The sequence below is a fragment of the Leopardus geoffroyi genome, chromosome A3 (genome assembly GCF_018350155.1).
Source record: "Leopardus geoffroyi isolate Oge1 chromosome A3, O.geoffroyi_Oge1_pat1.0, whole genome shotgun sequence".
NCBI lineage: Eukaryota > Metazoa > Chordata > Mammalia > Carnivora > Felidae > Leopardus > Leopardus geoffroyi.
In genome coordinates, this window is record NC_059336.1 from 609884 (window position 1) to 630476 (window position 20593).

The 20593-nt window shown below is 58.4% G+C and overlaps 1 protein-coding gene across 6 annotated transcripts in view; it reads left to right on the plus strand.

Moving 5' to 3' along the window:
- GMEB2 (glucocorticoid modulatory element binding protein 2) overlaps positions 1-13531 on the plus strand; it is a 24996-nt gene extending 11465 nt beyond the window's left edge. For 4 of the 6 annotated variants that reach the window (XM_045443932.1, XM_045443935.1, XM_045443933.1 and 1 more), the window contains exons 5-10: positions 4656-4759; positions 7130-7287; positions 9427-9498; positions 9691-9882; positions 10104-10226; positions 10849-13531. In XM_045443932.1, the coding sequence (XP_045299888.1) occupies positions 4656-4759; positions 7130-7287; positions 9427-9498; positions 9691-9882; positions 10104-10226; positions 10849-11507 (1308 nt within the window). In that variant the 3' untranslated portion in view covers positions 11508-13531. The remainder of the gene's footprint in view (positions 1-4655; positions 4760-7129; positions 7288-9426; positions 9499-9690; positions 9883-10103; positions 10227-10848) is intronic. The other 2 variants (XM_045443936.1, XM_045443937.1) reach the window with 1 other exon arrangement.
- Positions 13532-20593: the final 7062 nt, after the last annotated feature.

Sequence of the window (20593 nt, forward strand, 5' to 3'; positions counted from 1 at the left end):
TGCCGTGTGTGGCGCAGAAGGCGGCGGTCCCGTATGCTCAGGAGAACAGAGGAGCAGGCGTAAGCCCTCAAGGACAGACAGGATTGTTGCTGCGGTCATAGGGGAAACCACCAGGCAGTACTGACTCCTTGTTTCTGGAGCGCAGCCGTGGGGAGAGGCTGGGGAAGTGGCCGTGCTCACGCTGGGGGCGCCACAGTCGCCGAGGGGGGAGCTGTCTTATTGGCAGGTTGAATGAGGTGTGTGTGCTAAAGCGTCTTCCAGATGCTTCCTTAAGCTGGCACAAATGGATGGAATACTCCAGCCGAGGCACTGAGTAAAGGTGGGGCTGTAGAGGAAGGCAGAGCATCACTCCAGCTTCGGCCTGCAGAGCCTTGGCCTCACACTGACCGCTTCTGCCCTGTAGGGCCCGGTGATCCCCTCAGCTGTGTGGGTGGGGGGCAGGGATTGTCCCCTGGGATGCTGTTACTTTTCAGGGGTTCTCTCCTTGGTATTGGGGCAAACCACTAATAACATGCCCCCGGCCCCCCTCTGTCCCTGGGACAGGGACCTCCTGCCCCCCATCTTAGCACTGAGGGAAAGAGGGACCCTCTTGAGGAGCATTCACATTGGGACCGTACGGTCTGAAAATTGTGAGCGGCTGGCAGTTCCCCTAGGAATCATACAGAAGCAAATGAAAACTCCCTTTTGGAATTTGGAAAAACTTGTCTTTATTGGAGGTTTTGAGTAATTTCAGCGAAGTCTCCAGGGAGGAACAGCTCGCTGAAACAAGTGAAACTGAGTTTGCAGGGAGACAAGCACCCAAGCAAGCATGCCCAGAGACCATGGACAGGCCGGGACCCACAGACTCTTCAGGTGTCGGAATTTTGAGACATGGAACATTAAATGAGGTTTAATTTATCTCAAGAAGTGGAAGAGAGGCTCGGACATGAGAAAAGCATTAATGTACTTAGAAAAACAAACTAGGAATGAAACAAAATAGAACCTTTAGTGGGTAGCTTTTGCAGCAGATTAGACACAGTTGAAGAGATAATTCGTGAACTGGAAGGTAGGAGTAAGGAAGTTATCCAGAATACAATCCAGATAAATAAAGAGGGAATAGAGTCTCAAGAAAAGTTGATACATCGGTTGAATTCTGGAAGGCGAGAAGAAGGGTCTGAGAGCTTTCACAATAGAAGAAAGATCGCAGTCCACAGTCCAAGAGATTTAACAGATCCCACACTAAATGAATACAAAAAACCAACCGAATTTCAAACAGCTGTGGATGCCAACTCAAAGGCCTGGCTCCATCTGGGACAATTTAACAGCAAGATAATTAATGATAGTCTGAATTATAACTCAAGATAAGAGTCTGTAAGTCTGTATTTATTGCAGTATATTTTATGGTGTTTATGTCAAATAAATAGAAGCGAAGCTCTTGTGTTGGGACGCCTGCTAACAGACGTGGAAGTGGATGGAGCCTCAGCCCCAAGACTGTCGGCCCAGACTGGCTGCCGAGAGCCGGTTAGGGTGTTTGCCGGTCTCAGGATAGCCCCCATCAATTGGGTGCTCACTGTAGAGGAAAAATAGCGACTCTGCACAGGAAGCCTGGCAGGTGGCTCATTCACCAAGTGAGGGGACCTCCGTCACAGGGCTCCTGATCGAATGGGCAGTAATTCTCTGGTATTCCCACCAGAAATTCATAACTTGGATCTACTCATGAATAGGCATGAGGGACAGACAGGCCACAAAAAATTCACGTATGTACTTCAGAAATGTCGAGGGCAGGAAGATGAAGGCAGGCTGTTCAGGGAGCAGGTGTGGCGTGACGTCTGGGCAGGGTGGTGCCTTGGGATAAATTGCTGCAAAGGCTGTTACTGGGGCAGTTCGTGAACTCTGCGTGTTGCCTGTTGGTTGGATTACACGTGTGTGTTTGTGTGTATACGGTTTTCAATGTTTATTTTTATTTTATTTTATTTTTTTTATTTTTTTATTTTTTTTAATTTTTTTTTCATTTTTTTTAATTTTTTTTTCAACGTTTATTTATTTTTGGGACAGAGAGAGACAGAGCATGAACGGGGGAGGGGCAGAGAGAGAGGGAGACGCAGAATCGGAAACAGGCTCCAGGCTCTGAGCCATCAGCCCAGAGCCCGACGCGGGGCTCGAACCCACGGACCGCGAGATCGTGACCTGGCTGAAGTCGGACGCTTAACCGACTGCGCCACCCAGGCGCCCCATTAATGTTTATTTTTAAAGAGAGAGAGTGTGCACGCATGAATAGGGGAGGGGCAGGGAGAGAGGGAGAGAGAGAGCATCCCAAGCAGTCTCTGAGCTTGTCAGCACAGAGTCCAACTCGGGGCTTGAACCCACAAACTGTGAGATCGTGACCTGAGCCAAAACGAGAGCCAGACGCTTAACCGACCAAGCCGCCCAGTTAGATACTAAATATTAATGGCCATTTCCTGATCTGGGGAGTGGTGCTTCCCTAGCAGAACCTTTTTTCTTAGGAAATAGATGCAGAACTCAGAACAAGGACCTGAGCCGACAGTTCCCCCCCGCCGACAGTGTGGAGGAGTGGACGAGAAGCAGGGGCAGAAAGTTCAGGTGGGGGGGTTGGGGAACCTGGGAGGGGCAGACGCACATTCTTCGTGCTAGTTTTCTGTTTACTCTGTAAGTTCAAAATAATAGCAAAATAAGTTAGAAACCAAAACCTGTTTAGCACAGATAGCATCGTAATGGAACTGCAGACTGAGACACAGAGAAGACCCCGGAAGAGCCGAGAGCAGATGGTTACTCGGGAGCAAGAGTCCGCTGGCGGCTGAGCTCCTGGAAGTCCCCAGAGTGGCCGGAGGGTGGTGGCACTGCGTCCTGTGTGAGGGAGAAGAGCTGCGCACGGCAGAGTCATCTTTAAAAACTGGAGGGGACGAAACGTCTGTTTGCGCCGAGATTGCGTTTGCCACGAGCGAGGCCTCACTGAAGGGTGTCCTGGGAAGTGTGCTTCAGGCAGAAGGAAAGCGACTCCACGTAGGGGTCCTTAGGTGCGAGAGGGTGTGACGAGCGAAGGAAGCGAAGGAAGTAGAGACGTGTGGGTGATCCGAGCACAAGCGTGTCTCCTGCTCTGACGACATGTTGCAGGAAGACTGAAAACAGAGAAAACATGGCTGCCTGGCGCTGGGGCCAGTGGGCTCCTGACTCTGACGGCGCAGGTGGGCACAGCACCCACCCTAAGAGTGGCGTGCGATCTGCCAACTGGCGGACAAAACTCGGGAAGCCTGCAAGTTCCGGTCAGCCCAGACGGTGGCAGGAGAGGAGCAAAGGCAGCGTGTGGAGGCGAGAGTGGAGGAAAGGCGAGACCCGGGAGAGGTGGACCGGTGGGGTGAGGCCAGGGTGGGCCAGAGACCGTGGCCCAGATGGCATTGTGTGGGGTGGTGGAGGGGGCAGTGGGGAGAGGGCAGAGCTGATGTCAGGCCTGGGGGGAGGGGAGAGAGGGCATCACGCCTGATGCGGGGGCAGAGCTGATGTCACGCCTGGGGGAGGGGGGAGAGGGCATCACGCCTGATGGGGGGGCAGAGCTGATGTCACGCCTGGGGGAGGGGGGAGAGGGCATCACGCCTGGTGGGACAGGGGTGGTGTCTTGTCCAGGGGGTGGGAGGCGTCGGGCAGAGGCTCGGCCCAACCCAGCGTGGGCTTCTGCCGGCTTGGGCAGCGGCCGAGAGGTATTCTGACTCTGCTGCCTGGGCTCGCAGCCCATCTCCCCGACCGGCTGGGTGAGGGGCCGAGTGGCTTCCTGGACTCGGTGGAAGGAAGTGTGCAGATGCTCCGGAAGTTCAGAGAACCCCTCCCATCGGCAGGGGGCCCCAGGCGGCTTGCACTGGCCGTGACCCCAGTCTGCCCTGAGTCTGCCGGAGATGCTCAGTGCTCTGTGCTCCCAGCAGGATGCGCAGGGTGCTCCCGGCCAGGCCTGAGCCCAGACAGCAGCGGAGGCCCAGCGGCACCTCCGTTTCCACCTCTGCCGACAACCCGGTGACCCCCCTCTCTCCTGCCTGCTTGTTTCCTGAGTAAATGCAATTTTATTCTGATTTTTTTGGTTCCAAGGATTGATTGCTTAACAAGATTGAATAAGACATTTTAGCTTCTCAGGCCACCTGAGCTCCAACCCTGGGTGACACTGGCCCCAGAACCCTGACATTGAAGTGGATGTGTGTGCACCAGTGTGAGGGACATGTGCTCCAGGAGGAGGGTGGGCCGGGGTGGGATGAGGGCAACAGTTCACACCTCTGCCTGCACCCCGTCTTGTATCCTTTTCGTGTCACGTGTGTATACATTATTACTGGAATAAATCACGCACAAGTGGGTTTGCTGAGTCCCATCCGGAAGGGACTGCCTTTCTGAGCTCTCCTTTGAGGGCCCAGGCCCCCAGCTTCTTCCCCAGGCTTGGGGGCAGCCGGAGGCCAGCTCCCCGCCCCAGCCCCTGAATTGTTCTTTCCCTGCCGGATCGAGATTGCGGCTGGTTGAAACCTAAGTGTCAGATGGAGAGCAAGCCAGCGGCTTTGGGAGCCACGCCACAGCCCTGTCTTCCTGTGCCCGTTCCGAAGGCTGGGCTGCGGCAAAGGGTCGGGCCGGAGAGGTGGGCCCCCCCAGGTCGTCCTGACCCTGCTCCGCTGCACTTCCCTCCACAGTATGACGAGCACGTGATCAGCCCAAAGGAGTTTGTGCACCTGGCTGGCAAGTCCACACTGAAGGACTGGAAGAGGGCCATCCGGATGAACGGCATCATGCTCAGGTGAGGGCCTGCATGGGGCCAGAGTGCAAACCCGCCAGCTGTCTCTCCGTTGCTCTTTTGCTGGTTTTTGAGCTTTTTTTTTTTTTTTTTTTTTTTTTTTAAGTCTATTCATTTTGAGAGAGAGAGAGAGAGAGGAAGAGAGAAACAGACTCTGTGCTGTTAGCTCAGAGCCCGACACAGGGCTTGAACTCACAAACCCTGAGATCATGACCTGAGCTGAAATCAGGAGTCGGATGCTTAACCGACTGAGCTACCTGGGTGCCCTGGTTTTTGAGCTTTTTAAGCGGAGGCACATTGTAAACAGGATGAGACCCGGCGGTGCCCAGGGACAGCACCGGCCCCATCCCTGCCTGCACGTGGCTTTCAGGCCTGCGGGTTTGTTGTGTCAGTTTGCTGTCCCCGCACCACCTCCCTGTGTGCTGCCATGACAGAGGAGGTACTCCTGTGTCTCTGGGCACGCTTGATCAGGGGCCTGTGTCTCTGACCCGTGGTTCGTGTCCGTCTGGCCGATCATCCCTTGCTGGCCTGGCCGGCCTGCCTCCAGGGATCCCGTCTAGACCACACCTGAGTTCGGGGGCCACGTGTCGGTCTTCGTGTAGCTCCTTGACCTTTCCTGTCATTGGATGAGGTTGTACTGGGTTGGCACCCGTGCCTGCCTGTCGATGGCGGTGTGCTCTTGGTCAGGTCTCCCTTGCTCCTAGACCTCCTTTTCCCTTTAGGGTTAATCAGGAATCTGGAGGAGGGTTTGGGCTGGCTCTCCGCTCCTTCAGTGACATCGAGTCCCAGAAAGGAGAGGATTGGAGTTTGTGCCTCAGTCCCCCAAGGGGCCTTTTGCTCGTCTGTGTGGGCCAGTTCTCAGGCAGCTGCGAGGCCGGTGCCCGCTCTGCCGGCCACCCTGGGTGTGTGTGACCCGTCCCCAATGGGCTTCTGTCCCCTGCCTGTCACCGTGAAACAGGAATGGTGGTGCCCCTTCTCAGAACCCTGAGGACAGAGTCTAGGCTGTAAGTTTGCCCCCCAAGAATGTAGATCCCCAGTATTCCTGTTTCCTATTGCCTGCTTGGGCGGTAACAAACTCACCCCGCCTGATGGGGCCAAGGCCACCTCTGCTGGCTGTTCCCACCCCCACCTGTGCTCGCCACACAGCCCCTCCTGTCTGGGGGCCGCTGCTGTCTGGGACAGTGTCTGGGATAGCTGGACTGGGTCACTCTGCTGCTGAAGGGGCTGCTCGCCTTCACGTGTTTACTCTCGGGAGAAGCTGTGTCAGCTGTGTTTGCTGCCATGGGACTGCCTGTAGCCTCTGCTGAGTCCTGGACCGCCGCCCTGTTCAGTCTGCCCGGGAACCACTGTCCGGGCGGCCAGAGACCCAGTGGGCCTGCCGCTTCGCACCCTTGCACTTGGCCCCGGGTCCCTTCCTTCAGCGCTCATGACTCTCCTCTACACCCTGTCCATTGAGCGAGCCCCTGACTTTCTGGAAAGCATCTCGGTGGCCCAGCTGTGAGAAGGCCACGGGCTATTTCCTTGGAAGAGGCCCCGGGGGGAGGTGCGCCCTGGGTCATCTGCAAGCCTTGAGGTCAGGCACGCTGTCAAAGGCCCAGCAGTGCAGAGGTCCCGTGGAGGCACCTCACCCTCTCACAGGTTGAGGCGGGTGAGTCGAGACATCCCCAAACTTAAACCCAGGCCCTTCAGAGAGGCCGTAGTAAGGGCCTCCCTGGGACGGCTGTCCCTGGCAGGTGGGGGACATGCTGTGCTCTCCTGAGAAAACCGAGGCCGGGGAGGGAGCTGCCTTGAGTGCGCAGCGAGAAGCCAGAGGTGCTCGCGCTGCCCTGCCCTGTCGCGCGTGCACAGGGCCGGGCCGCTCCTGAGCGTCTCTTCTGCCTCACGGTCACCTTGTGGGTGCACTGTCAGCACTTTTGGTAGCCGTGGGTGCTGCCCCGGGGCCAGTGGGCAGCGGAACATCCCTGGAGGGCCCAGCCCCACCCTGCTTGAGTGGGCATCTCCGGGATGACTGCCTGCGGGGCCCTCCTCTCTCTTCCTGGGCACCAGGCAGCAGGGTGGCGGTCCCCACAGACCTTCCACTTCTGCGGCAGGCAGTCCCCACGCTGGCTAACAGAATTTTGGCTGGAGGGTGTCGGAGAGGCCTGTCTGGAGCCTCAGTGGCGCCTACCGCCCACCTGGTGGGGGCGTGTCCTCAGTTGGCCAGTTTACCTGCCCCTCCTGGGACCTGCCCCCAGGCCGAGCTTTCGCTTCCTTGCCTCCAGGACCTGAGGACACTTGAGCCGGGTCGAGGGACATCAGTGAGGTCCCCTTCGGGTCCAGCCGCACACTTGGAGCCCTGGCCGCGTCCTCAGTCTCTGGTCTCCTTTGCCACAGGAAGATCATGGACTCCGGGGAGCTGGACTTCTATCAGCACGACAAGGTCTGCTCCAACACCTGCCGCAGCACCAAGATCGACCTCTCGGGCGCCCGCGTGTCACTGAGCAGCCCCACCTCCGCCGAGTACATTCCACTCACACCTGCCACGGCCGATGGTACGCACTGGCACAGAGGCTTTGTTCTTTCTCTTTTTTATGTTTGACTTTGGAGAAAGAACGAGCAGGGGAGGGGCAGAGACAGAGGGAGAGAGAACCCCAGGCAGGCTCTGTGCTGTCCATGCAGCCTGATGCAGGGCTCTAGCTCATGAACTGCGAGATCGTGACCTCAGCCGAAACCGAGAGTCAGACGCTCAACCTGCTGGGCCAGACAGGTGCCCCTCAGAGGCTTTGTTCTTGCCGGCGATTTGATCCAGTCCCACTCCGGCCGTCCCACGGAGGTGGGCCTCTGCACACCCACTCCTGGGCAGGGCAGCCTGGCCTTCCCCTCCCCAGCTCGGCTAGTCCCTCCGGGCCCACGCTGTCAGCACCGCCCCCTTCCTCCCTGAGAGAGGCTAGCCGAGTTGCCCTTTTCATTGACAAGGAAGATTCAGGTACTTTTTCTTGTTCAGTCATCTTCATTATAAAATACTATAACTCACGTGTGGAAAAGCCTGTGAAGTACAGTGGCACAGGTGTCCAGTGCCCGTCACCAGCCCCGACCGGTTCAGGGGTGCCCCCACGTGGCCGGCCCAGCCTCCCGCCTCACCCCCCGGGGCTGCACAGCCCGTAGCCTCTGGCCCTCCACTCACGTGCGTGTTTCCTGCAACTTGGGTCTTGACTGATGTGTTCGTGACCTTCCACGTTGACGCCTGCAGCTGTGCCCTGTGGATGGACCAAGTATTCGCTGGAGGCCTTCTAGCTGTTGGGAAGAAATTGTTTTTAATGCTGAAGTTAGAGTGAATTGGGCCCCTAGTCCCCTGTGCTGTGGCCTGGTGATAATTGCCTGGGGTTGCCCTTCCAGTGAGGTCACCTGCCTTGTCCCTACCTTGTCTCTCTACGGGGTCGGGCTGTGTGTGCTGCCACGTGGCCAGGGGCCGTCCTCGTCGCTAGACAAGACGGTGGCCCGTTGAGGGATGTTGGGAGGACGGTGGAAGAGGCCCGGGGCAATGGTGAGGCTGTTGTTGACTCCCGATGGGCTGGCCAGACTGCAGAGTCCTTCCTGGCAGCTCCAGGAACGTGTCGGTGCTGGTGCTCAGAGGCTCCAGTGGCTCCAGTTTGCAATGACGTGGGGCCTCGGGTCTTCAGCTCGTTTCTGGGCACAGCCCCAGGCTGGGCCCGGCCTGGCTTCTCGGATAGCACAGTGCAGCGTGGGGACGGCCGGAGTCCCAGCCCAGCCCTCTCCCCACTGCTGGTGGGCCAGTAGCTCTCACGAGAATAGGGCTGCTACGAGGTGGTGGGGTTGTGGGTCCAGACGGTCTGCTCTGCCTCATGAAAGTCAGCCAGGGGGAGTGAGCTCGTCTCCAGGAAAGGACCAGGCTCTGAGCGCTCCAGGCAGCACCACAGGGTCCCAGGTAGGCAACGTCGGGTTTAGTTAAGATTTAGCTCTTTGAACCCTGTCGTCCCTTGATGGTTGGGACAGGCCCGTCTGTTGCTCTTTGTGACTCACCCACGCGGTCGTTTGTTCAGCCTGAGCCAGCGGTGTGATTAGGCAAAGATTGTGTATCATCCAGACTGTGGAAAAGATCCATTTATGCCCCAAATTATTCTAAGCATGTGATATTCCCTAGCGGGACATCTTTGTTGGTCACAGAGGAGGCCTGCATGAGGCTGGGGAGCTGACGCAGCCTCGGCCTTAGGCCACAGGTCTGTGTGGAGCCAGGCCTCTGTCACAGGCAGCCCCACGCGGCCAAGCGCCAGCTGTGTGCGCAGCTGTGCGGGCCCCAGAACCGAACCAGAGGGTGCGCCAGTGTGGGCAGTGCGGGTCCCTCTCCAAGTCCCACGTCTCCTGACCCAGGGAGGCGCAGGGCCGTGTCGAGGCCTTGGGGGTGCTGGTAAGGGTGTAAATGCCGCCAGCAGAGCAGAACGTGGGCAGTCGCGGAAGCGGGCGATGGGGCCAGGGAGGCTTGCTTAGCTCTTTCTTGGTCGTGTGCGTTTGGAGACATCTGCGATGAAGAAGTTTGACAGAGGCAGGTACACATGTTTGCGGATTCTGTGAAAATTGGTGCGAGGGGGAGACTCAGAGCTGGCGTTTCGATGGCGGGTTGGGAGGCCTCTCGTTGTCAGGCAAGGCTCACTGTGGCTCCGTCTGGGTTGCAGTGAACGGGTCTCCCGCTACCATCACCATAGAGACCTGTGAGGACCCCGGTGACTGGACCACGGCCATCGCAGGTACGGGTCCCGCCGGGCAGGCGGGCTCCTGGTGGGTGGCAGTGTGGGGGCGGCGGCGCATGCAGGGCAGCCCTGGAAGGGGTGCAGGCGGGCCGGAGGGCCTCCTGGAGGAGGTGCCGGTGTGGAGCGCAGAGCACTGCCTGCAGGGCCTCGGCCCCTGATCCACAGCTCTCTGCCCCTGCCTGTGGTTAGAGGCCCGCAGGGGCTGCTCTGTGCATTCTTCTGAGCCCATCCGCCCCCCCACAGATGACACATTTTCCTTCTGGCGAGGGCTCAAGGATGCTGGTCTGCTGGACGAGGTCATCCATGAGTTCCACCAGGAGCTGATGGAGACCATGAAGGGCCTGCAGCAGCGGGTCCAGGACCCTCCCCTGCAGCTCCGAGGTGAGGGGCTTGTGTCTGCCTGGCATCTTCCACTCTGTGCGGGGGTCGGGGGAGGGCAGTGCTTGGTGGCCTCAGGGTGCCAATTATGCAGCCTGCCCCCGCTTCGCCGTGGTTGGGCGTCTGGTGGCGGAAGAGGGCCGTGTGTGGGACGCCGTGTGTCCCTGGGACTCCTCTGTCAGGCGGGGCCCCATTCTCAGCGTGTGCTCGCCCTGCCCTTTAAGATGCCGTCCTCCTCAACAACATCGTGCAGAATTTCGGCATGCTGGACCTGGTGAAGAAGGTGCTGGCCAGCCACAAGTGCCAGATGGACCGCTCCCGGGAGCAGTACGCCCGGGACCTGGCAGGTGCGTCCGGTGGCCGCCCGGCCATCCCTAGCCCCAGACAGGGACTGTGGGAGAGGCCGAGAGCCTGAGGCAGAGCCGGGGAGTCGGGAAGGACCAGCAGAGCCTCACGCTGTCATGCAGGGAAGCCGTGACGCGGGGCCGGAGCGTGTGGAATTCAACACACGGCTATTTACGGGGAGAACCAGGCAGGGGGGCGGTGATTAAGAGTCACCTCTGACATGTGTGCCTGTCTTTCCGGGTCTCCCTCGGCGTCTACACTTGGGGAGCTTACGTGTGGGTGTTGACCTGCTTTTTATCCTACCATGTCACAAGACCTTTCGCGCAGAGATTACAAAGTTTGGGGGGTTAGGATGGGGAAGGTCTGTCCCCTCGTCCGGCAGCTCGGAGGGGCAGTCAGTGCAGGCCCCACAGAGAATGTCACTGTGGGAGGCGGGGTGGGGCGGGGCAGGGACAGAGCATCACTGTGGTGTCAGCACAGGCCCCCGGTCAGGGTGTGTGTGGTCTGACACTCTGTTCCCTCCCTGTCCCTGTTCTGCGTGCCGTGTCCCTGCAGTGATGCTCCCATCCCCGCCCCCCCCCCCCCCCATCCCCACGGTGACGCTCTGTCCCTCTCCTCCCGCAGCCCTGGAACAGCAGTGTGATGAGCACCGACGTCGAGCCAAGGAACTCAAGCACAAATCTCAGCACCTCAGCAACGTGCTTATGACACTCACGCCCGTCTCCCTGCCGCCCCCCGCGAAGCGGCCGCGGCTCGCGAGGGCCACGTCCGGGCCGGCCGCCATCGCCTCGCAGGTGCTCACCCAGTCTGCCCAGATCGCCCTCAGCCCCGGCGTGCCAGTCTCCCAGCTGACCGGCGTGCCGCTCGGCAAAGTAGTGTCCGCCCTGCCCTCCCCTGCGCTGGGCAAGGGGCCCACGCAGGCTGCTCCCGCCGGCTCGCCGGCCTCGCCGCTGCTCGGGGGCTACACGGTGCTGGCCTCGTCGGGTGCCACCTTCCCCAGCACGGTGGAGATCCACCCGGACGCGTCCAGCCTCACGGTCCTGAGCACGGCCGCCATGCAGGACGGCAGCACTGTGGTCAAGGTGGTGAGCCCCCTACAGCTGCTCACCTTGCCCGGCCTGGGCCCCACCCTGCAGAACGTGGCTCAGGTGTCGCCCGGGGGCAGCACCATCGTGACAGTGCCCACAGGGGCCGTCGAGAGCGCCGTGGCCGCCTCGGGCCCCGAGGAGCACACTGCCACCATCGAGGTGGCCGCCATGGCGGAAGGCCGTGAGCACAAGTAGACGTGGGTGGAGGACGAGGCCCGCCGTGGGCACAGGGCCGGCCGCCTCTCCTCAGGCCGCGGCCGGGCGGGAGCACGGTGCCGGCGCCCTGCGGGCCACGTTGGGCTGAACCAAAGAGAGGAAACACCAAAACAGACGGCGAGAAAAAGGGATCGAACACGACAGACCTGTGCGGTCAGCCCTCCACTCGGAGCCTCCTCCCCCTTCTTTCTTGGGAAATACATTTTTCCATCTCTTGCTTGTTGATACTGTTTACACGTCAGGCCTGATGAGGAGCCGGACAGAGAGGATGAGGAGGCAGAGCCGGGGAGTAGGGTGCGGACTCTGTGGGTGCGAGGGGCCCCTGGGTGGGCCGGAGCCGGCTGGGGGAGGGGGTGTCGCTAACACATGTCTTGGGAACCGTCCCCAAGTGTGGAAACCCATGGATCCTATGGATTTGGTTTCTTCCCACAGTTTTCTGTAGGTTTAGTGTGGCCTGGCACCCTGTTCCCCTGTCTCCGGGACAGCGTGGGTGCTGCTGCGGGTCTGCGCGTGGCCCCGGTCTCGGGGTGGGGGGGCTGGGACTGGAGTGTGGACCCAGGGCCCTGACAGCTTGAGTTTGCCATCTGCCTTGGGGCGAGAACGGGGCAGTACCCCCACCTCTCTCTGCCCGGCAGGTGCTCAGCACCTGGGGCCGTTGCACACGCACTGTGGGTGTTTTTAAGTGAATTGTTTAGTAGGCTTCTTGCAAGAGTCAAATTTATAGCATTTTCAAACTAAACAATGCTGAGTGCCTAGGCTTCCCGAGTTCGCTCTGGGTTCCAGAGTGTTTTGTACAGGACCATAGGGATGGCCCGCGGGCGACTGTGCTGGTGGTTCCTGCTGTGAGCTGTCAGCACCAGCAGGTCCCCCCCCCCCCAGGGGAGTGTGACAGTGGCTGTGCCCCTGGGGCTTTGGTCCCCGGTGGGGGGGGGGGGGGTGGTGGTAGGGTGCAAACAGAATAAGTCAGGGGCGGAGGAAGATTTTTGGGGGCTTAGTATCGACCCCTGTGCTCAGTCCGCTGGTGGGGCCACCGTGACAGCTTGGCGCCTGGGCTCCCTGGGACTCCCCTGGCCCCCCGCTGGCTGACACTGGTGCCTGAGGGCACTTGGGAGGCCCAGACTGCCCACTGCCACGGGCACGGCCACGGCCGCCATGGGCTGTCAGCAGGTCTGTTTGAGACCCAGGAGGAGGACCAGGCAGGGGTCCCCTGGAGGCCTGGCACCCTCTCCATCAGGACCCCACGGCAGGCCCGAGCCTTCAAGTGGCAGGTTCCCGTGCCCCCCCCCCCCCCCCCGTCCCCCAACCCTCCAGATCTTTTGCCTGCTGAAGACCCTTCCTTCTCTAGGGGAAGGCAGGGGGGAACTCCAGAGACAAGCCACTGCCCCACTTTGTGCTTTGAAGGGAACTGGGTTGTTTGTCCGTCCTTCCATCTGTCAGGTGCCCCAGAACTACCTGAGCGGGTCTTGGCCCCCGAGTCAAGCCACTGGGGTGGTCTTTTTCCGTTTTCTTTCTGTTGCGAACTAGTTTGTTGTTGTCATGGGTCAGCTGGTGTCTACACTCCTCTCCACTGAGTCCTGACGCCTTCGGCAGTGTGACCCCGCGGGTGTGGGCACAGCCCAGCTAGTCCTGCCCGTCTGCACCAGCTCAGACCATACAGGAAACTATGTGGCTGATAAGACCACGGTTTGCTCTTGGAGCCTTTGTCAAAGTCGGGCGCACCCGCCCCCTTTGAAGCTGCCACCCCTGCTCTCAGACCACAGGGCACTGGAGGGAAGTTCACACCAGAGCTTCAGAAATGACCGCAGCCCCTCCCCCTGCCTGGCACCTGTGCCACCCCGGGAGGGTGCGAGCGCCCCTTCCAGTCCCCTGGGGCCAGAACCGCAGGCTGCTTCTGGGGGGCAGGGTCGGTGCCTGGGGCAGGGAAGCATCCGGGTTCTACTTTGTACGTTGTTTTGCAAGTATCTGCTTGGTACTTTGGTTTAAAGTAAAAACATTTTTCGTAATCTGTGTCCGACTCTTACGATGCGGGTCAAGTTCGCGCAGGCGTGTGCCCACTGCAGACGGCGCACACGGCCTGCCACCTGCTTTTGAGAGGGTGGTCTGGGGGCCTTCCCCGTCGCCCCACCCTCCCCGTGCAGTTTACTGGAGGCCAAGGGGCGTGATGATGTCCTTGAGCGGTGGGTGGGCCGCGGACAGTGGCGCACATCCACACGCCCAAAGGCGGTCAGGTTCACCTCATGGCGTTGCTGCGGCAGCCCCCCTGCCCGAGCCTCAGGGTCCTGCATGGGAGGGGTTCCTGAGGTGAGAGTGCAGGGCCACCACGCTGAAGTGGACCCGCCTGACCCCTGCTTTCACGTGGGGGAAGGTGGAGCCAGGAGAGGGTGGCAGGGCCGAGGTGTGGACCGAGCTCCCCGGGAGGAGGGAGGGCTGCCGGGAGCAGGACCCGGAGCTGGGCCCTGGCGGGGGGGGGGGGGGGGGGGGGGGGGGGGGGAGGAGTCACGGCCAGAGAGGGTGGGACTCGGGCGACAGGGGTCTGTGGAGCTGAGGGCGGCTCCCACTGCAGGCTCAAGGCGGGCCCTTCTGACTCAGCTTGTACCCTCCCGGGGTCGCGGGGCGCCCTCCGTTCTGTGATCCCTGCAAGCATACTGAAGAGGGTCAGAGGGCACGAGTGCAGCCTCTTGGCACAGCCAGTGGGGCAGACAGAGGGCCCCCTCCTCCCTTCCTGGGGGCTGGCTGAGGGTCCACTGGGAATGTAGTGCCGCCCTCCGACCCGGACCGGAGAGGGCGCCGCCGGCACGCGCGTGCCTCCACGTGTATTTACTAAGCGTCTTCTGGGCCTCGAGCCCCGAGTTACACATCAGCGGTAGCCGGCAGAAGAACTCGGGGACCGGGAAGAGTGATGTGGAGGCAGTAGGCGCTCTCCAAATGAGTGTCGGATATCTAGGTGCCAAGTGCCCTTCAGGGAGCAGGGCCGCTGGGCTGGGCCTCCCATCCGGTGTCCAGGGCCTGCCCCGTGGCTCGAGAACCTGGGCCTCCGCTCTCCTGCAGCCATCCTCTCCCAAATGTCCCCCAGGCCTCCTCCCCGGGCTTCCTGTCAGGCGGGGCACCGCACTCCTCCAGGGGCTGGAAATGAGCCTGCCGGGCCCTGGGCTCTCCCTCCAGAGAGCCCCTCCTCTTCCCTGCTCGCGGGGCCCCTGCCGGGCAGGCACAGTGCTGTCACAGGTTGCTAAGGCCACCCTCTGACTGGCCTCCTGCTCTACCTGTCTAAGCTACAGCCCTGAGTGAGACCTAAATCAGATGAGCCTCGCTCCCCAAGGCCCTCTACCTCTATCTTGCCTCTCCATGGGGACCACAGGTCTGAACCCTTGACTCTCTGGATCTCTGCTCTGGAACCACATCCATTCTTGAAAATGGCCATGTGTGCTTGAGGACAAAATGCGTATTTTCTCTTGGCCAAATGTGTTTATCTATTGGATCAAGTTCATTCATTGTGTTGTGGAGCATTGCTGTCTTTTTATTTATGTTTCTGTCCGCTTGACTTGTCCCCTTCTTAGAGAGGTGAGTCACAATCCCACTTTTACACGGTGAACTTGTTTGACACACTTAAAATATTTATCATTAATATTTATTTTCAGAGTGGTTTTAGGTTCACAGCAAAATTGAGTGAAAGTGCAGAGATTTCGTACATGCCCCCTGCCCCCACCCAGCCAATGAACCTGCACTGACAGGTCCTTGCCTGAGTCCATGGTTCACGGTGGGGTCGCTCTCCGTGTTGTAGCTTCGGTGCACTTGGACGGATGTATAAAGGCACCTCCATCGCAGTGTCTCGCTGGGCGTTTCCACTGCCCTGAAACCCTCTGAGCGCCGCCTGCCGTTCAGCCCCCCTGGCCCCCCACCAGGGACCACAGGCCTTGCAGCCTGCGTGGCGAAAGCAGCACTTTGGAAACTCTGGTTGCAGATCTGAGTCAAAAAGCTTGAGAAACACTCTGTGGATGATTCCCTCTTTCGTTAAGCAGCGTGCCTTCCTATTTCTAGGTTGGCGGTGTTTTTAATCTTTGCCCTAAATTCTAGATTGTCCGAAATCAATATTGCTATGTCAGCATTTATTTTTGGGTTGGTAGATGCCTGGAGTATCTTTTCCCCTTTTTATTTTATTATTTTTTATGTTTTTATTTTATTTTTGAGAACAGGGGGAGGAGCAGAGTGAGAGGGAGACACAGAATCCGGAGCAGGCTCCAGGCTCTGAGCTGTCAGCACGGAGCCCGACGCGGGGCTCGAACTCGTGAACCACCAGATTGTGACCTGAGCTGAGGTCGGATGCTCAACTGACTGAGCCCCCCGGGGCCCCTCCTTTTTTGCTTTTGACCGTATTGCGTTTTTGTGTTTTGGTGCATCTCTGATAAGCACCAAATGGCTGTGTTCCTTTCCTTCTTTCAAAAGCCAATCTCAGATTCTCCATCCTTTGATAGAATGTAGTAATTACTGATGCGTTTGCATCCTGTCTCTTACCAGGTTGTCTTAGAGGCCGGAGTGTTTGTGAGGAGCTGTTGTGGGCTTTCTTCTGGGTTGGCTCTGCCTTTTCCTTCCTCGCTCTTTTCCGACTCTGTGGACAACTCGGCTCTCTTCTGTGTGGTGGCTTTAGGACGTATCCACACATTCTGTGACACTCCTCCTACAAAAGTTGGAGTCGGACTTCCCTCCCCGTGCCGTGGGCTGGCCTTAGTGGCTCACTTCTGACGAGCGGGATGTGGCAGAACACATGCTGTGTGAGGCTGGGCCGGGAGAAGGCAACGGTACCTCCACCTGCTGTATCCTCTCAGAACATGCCTGCCCTGGAGCAGGCGGCCACGTAGAGACAGACAGAGCCCTCAGGAATGCCGGTTGCAGCCCAGGTCCCAGACACAGAGTGGGGAGCATCGCTCCGAGGCTCCTTCTGGCTGAGGTTCTGGACACCATGGACCCGGGGTCTCTTCTAATCACTGGCCTGCAAACCTCCTGAGCATGATGGATGGCCGTTTGATTTCACCGAGTTCGGGGGTGTTTGTTACGCAGCCACGTTAACCGGGACATACTGTGCCGTCATCAGCTTCTCTCCATCGGGGCCACACCTGTGTCCTATTCTCTGTTTGGGGCCAAGACCTAGGGAAGGGGTCATCCAATGGTTTCCTTTCCGTTGGAATGGCTCTTCTGCAAGAGACCAGGATTCCGTAAGACAGTTTTGCCGTGGCCTCGGCCAGGACCCACGGATTTCCAGATCAGATTCGAGCAACTTTTCTCTTCTTAGGGTACCTGCACCAGGAGAGTATGATGAATTTGTGTGCCACTGCCCTGGTGTTGTAATAATTTCTCTGTTCTTGAACGTCATCTACATGGAAGCATATATTAAATACTCTTTTGAGGAGCACCTGGGTGGCTCAGTCGGTTAAGCGTCTGACTTCGGCTCAGGTCATGATCTCACGGTTCATGAGTTTGAGCCCCGCGTCGGGCTCTGTGCTGACAGCTCGGAGCCTGGAGCCTGCTTCCGGTTCTGTGTCTCCCTCTCTCCCCGCCCCTCCACTGCTCATGCTCTGTCTCTCTCTCAAAAGTAAATAAAACGTTAAAAAAAAAAAAAAGGTAAATACATACATACATACATATTCTTTCGGGCCTGACGGCTTTCGCTCAGCAGAACGTAGTTGGGTTTCGTTCGTGCTCTTGTGAGCTTGCTTGCCACGCTGTGGTTTCCTGAGTAGCATCCCATTATGCAAACACACCAGAATTTGTGGAGGCGCCTGGGGGCTCAGTCGCATAAGCGCCCGACTTTGGCTTAGGTCATGATCTCCCGGTTCGTGGGATCGAGCCCCACACCGGGCTCTGTGCTGACCGTGTGGATGCCTGCTTGGGATTCTCTGTCCCTCTCTCTCTGCCCCTCCCATGTTTCTCTCTCAAAATAAATAAGTAAACTTAAAAACACACACACACCAGAATTTGCTTATCTGGTAGTCTCACCAAGAACATCCGCGTTGTTTACGGTTTGGGGCAGCAATGAATAAAGCCCCCAGGAACCCACGGGCACAATTCGAGGACAGACTGACACCACCCCATGCAACCAGCAGGGGGAGCTCCCCCAAGAATGAGAATGGAGACGCTGTTCTCTTGGGTTGTAGACCAGGGGGAATTGCTGGCTCACAGGTAGATGTTTGTTTACCTTTCTCAGAACCCAGAGAACTGTCTTCCAAAGCAGCTGCTCCATTTTACCCGCCGGTGACGTCTGAGTGCTGTGTGACGGTGCCATGTACTTCCAGTCTTTTCAAACTCAGCCACTCTCCTGTGTTCCGCGTGGCATCTCACTTGGTTTGCATTTCCCTGGTGACCAGAGACGTTGGGTACGTTTTTAACGTGCTTGCGGTCATTTGTATATCTTCCTATGTGACGTGTGCGTTCAAAGATTCTGTTCGTGTGTGTGGGAGGGAGGGAGGGAGAGAGAATGTGAGCCAGCAGGGGAGGGGTAGAGAGAGGGAGAGAGAGAATCCCAAGCAGGCTCCAGGCTGTCAGTGCAGAGCCTGACATGGGGCTCCAATCCCACAACCGTGGGATCGTGACCTGAGCCGAGGCCAAGAGTTGGATGCTCGACCATCTGAGCCACCGAGGGGCCCCTAGTTTGTTCATTTTTTTAAAACCATGCTTTAAAAATATTGAGTTTTAAGGATAAAAAATTACGCGCATCTTTTCATCTGATACGTGCATTTTGAATATCTTCTTTCAGTCAATGGCTTGCCTTTTTATTTTTCTCATTGGTATCTTTTGAAGAACAGAAATTTTTTTTTTTTCAACGTTTATTTATTTTTGGGACAGAGAGAGACAGAGCATGAACGGGGGAGGGGCAGAGAGAGAGGGAGACACAGAATCGGAAACAGGCTCCAGGCTCCGAGCCACCAGCCCAGAGCCCGACGCGGGGCTCGAACTCACGGACCGCGAGATCGTGACCTGGCTGAAGTCGGACGCTTAACCGACTGCGCCACCCAGGCGCCCCATAGAAATTTTTGATATTTATGAAATCCAGTTTATCAACCTTCTCTTTTATGTGAGTGCTTCTCATGTCCTTTGAAAGAAATATTTGCCTACCCCAAGGCTGTGATGATTTGTTCTGTTTTCTTACAGAAGCCTCACACGTTAGCCTTGACATTTAGATGGCCCATGCTCTTAGTTTGTGTGATGTGAGGTAGGGCTGGGGTCCATTCCTTCCTCACCTGTCTGCTCTGTTGTCCCAGCACCAGTGGCTGGAAAGCCACCCTTTCCCTGCTTCGGTGCCCTTTTGAGAAGACCGGGTGCGGGTCAGTCCTGGATGCCTGCCGGCTGCACCCATCCAGTGGCTCTCCGGACACTTACAGCCACGTGGCCAGCATCCCGCCTGTTCTGGATTGCAGGGGAAATTCCCCTGTCGCCCCCGCCTGCCCGGGGCCTGCCACGCAGTGTGCGTTCATCGTCATGAACTTTCTCTTTACTCGACCAACCCCTGTGACCACCCCAGGTCCTGCAGGCAGTGGGGTAGCTGGGGACTGGACCTCGCCTGGGAGGCAACAGGGCAGGCTGGCTGCATGCTGAGGAATGACGCCCAGAGGTCGGGAGTGTGGACTCGAGTCTCTGGCCATGTCTGTGTTTCCTCAGAGGAGACCTGGGGCTCTGGCCTCCGAGGACCTTTCTCCCATCCTGCAGCCTGCTCGGCTGTGGCCGGTGCACGGAGCCTCAGCTTCCCTCTCTTCCCCCAGTGGGTTGGGGGTCAAGGCGGGTACAGCCCACCCGACAGAGCACACCAGGCTTCCAGCCCCTGGGGTGGGGGGAGAGGTCAGGCGCTGGTGGGAGGCTTGGGGTCTGCGCTGGGTCTGCAGTGCCTCCAGGGCACCAGTTCCCATCAGGGGCAGCTCCTCCCTTTGTTGGGAGTGCAGACACACCCTCCACCTGCCCCCAGCGTGTCACCTTAGAGGATAGGGTGGCCCCACCCCCAGCGAGGCCTCCGCTTTCCTGGGGGCACAAAAGGGAGATTTGGGGATTGTCCTCAATCTTCCTGGTGAGATGGTCCTAAATATTCACAGTGACCATCTCATCAGCTCCACAATGCTCGCTCTCCTGGGGCTCAAGGCCTGGCCTGGGGGGCTCCAGGAAGGGTTCTGAGTGTGGGGTGGGAGTGCACAGACAATGGTGCAGAGCCGTTGTAGGTTAGGGGTGGGGAGTGCAGCTGGGACAACCGGCCCTTGGGTCTGGTGGGATGCAGCCCCCAGAGGCCTTCATCCCAAGGCTCCCCAGGGAAGGACGGTGCTAGGAGGCCCTCCAGGCTGTCCCCTCCCTACCCCCGGGGTAAACTGGGACCCTCCAGTTTGGAGACTCCATCGCCTTCTTGCTCCCAGGCCAGGGTGTGACCTTCTGGGTGGGACCCCTGGGTGAGTCCCTGGGAGGGTCCTTGGGGGACTGTACCTGGGTATTAAATTTCTCTCTGGGTGGCTCTTAAACGGAGACTGCTAGGGGTAGCTGAGGACCAGGCCGGTGAACTGAGGCCTGGCCCCGAGGCCTGCGAGCCCCTCACTCCCAAGTGACGCCGGCAGGGTTATCTGGGGGCTTTCCCAGCGGCTCTGGTGATGGAGGAGGGCCACAGGAGGCGAGGGCCAGGCTATGTCCACCAGGAAACATGCTGGATGAGGGACGGCTGCTTAACGGGGGGAGGTGTTGGGTGGAGGCTTTGTTTCCCTTTTGATTTGATATAATTTCAAACAAACTTACACTCAAGTTGCAAACATAGTGCAAAGGACTTGTATACACTCTTCGTCTAGATTCACCAGTTTCTGACATCCTGTCCCATTTGGTTTACTACATAAATACACGGTGATTTCTGAGCCGTCTGCAGGCGAGTTGCAGACATCATGCCCTTTACCCCCGCCCCTTAGCACCTGTTTCCTAAGAACACGTACTTTGTCAATCATTAAACCAGGAAACTTACACATCGCTGGTTCTCAGCCCACATTCACATTTTGTTAACCGTCTCATAATTCCATAGGTACGGATATGGGTTCTTCGAATGGCCAGCTCTTTGT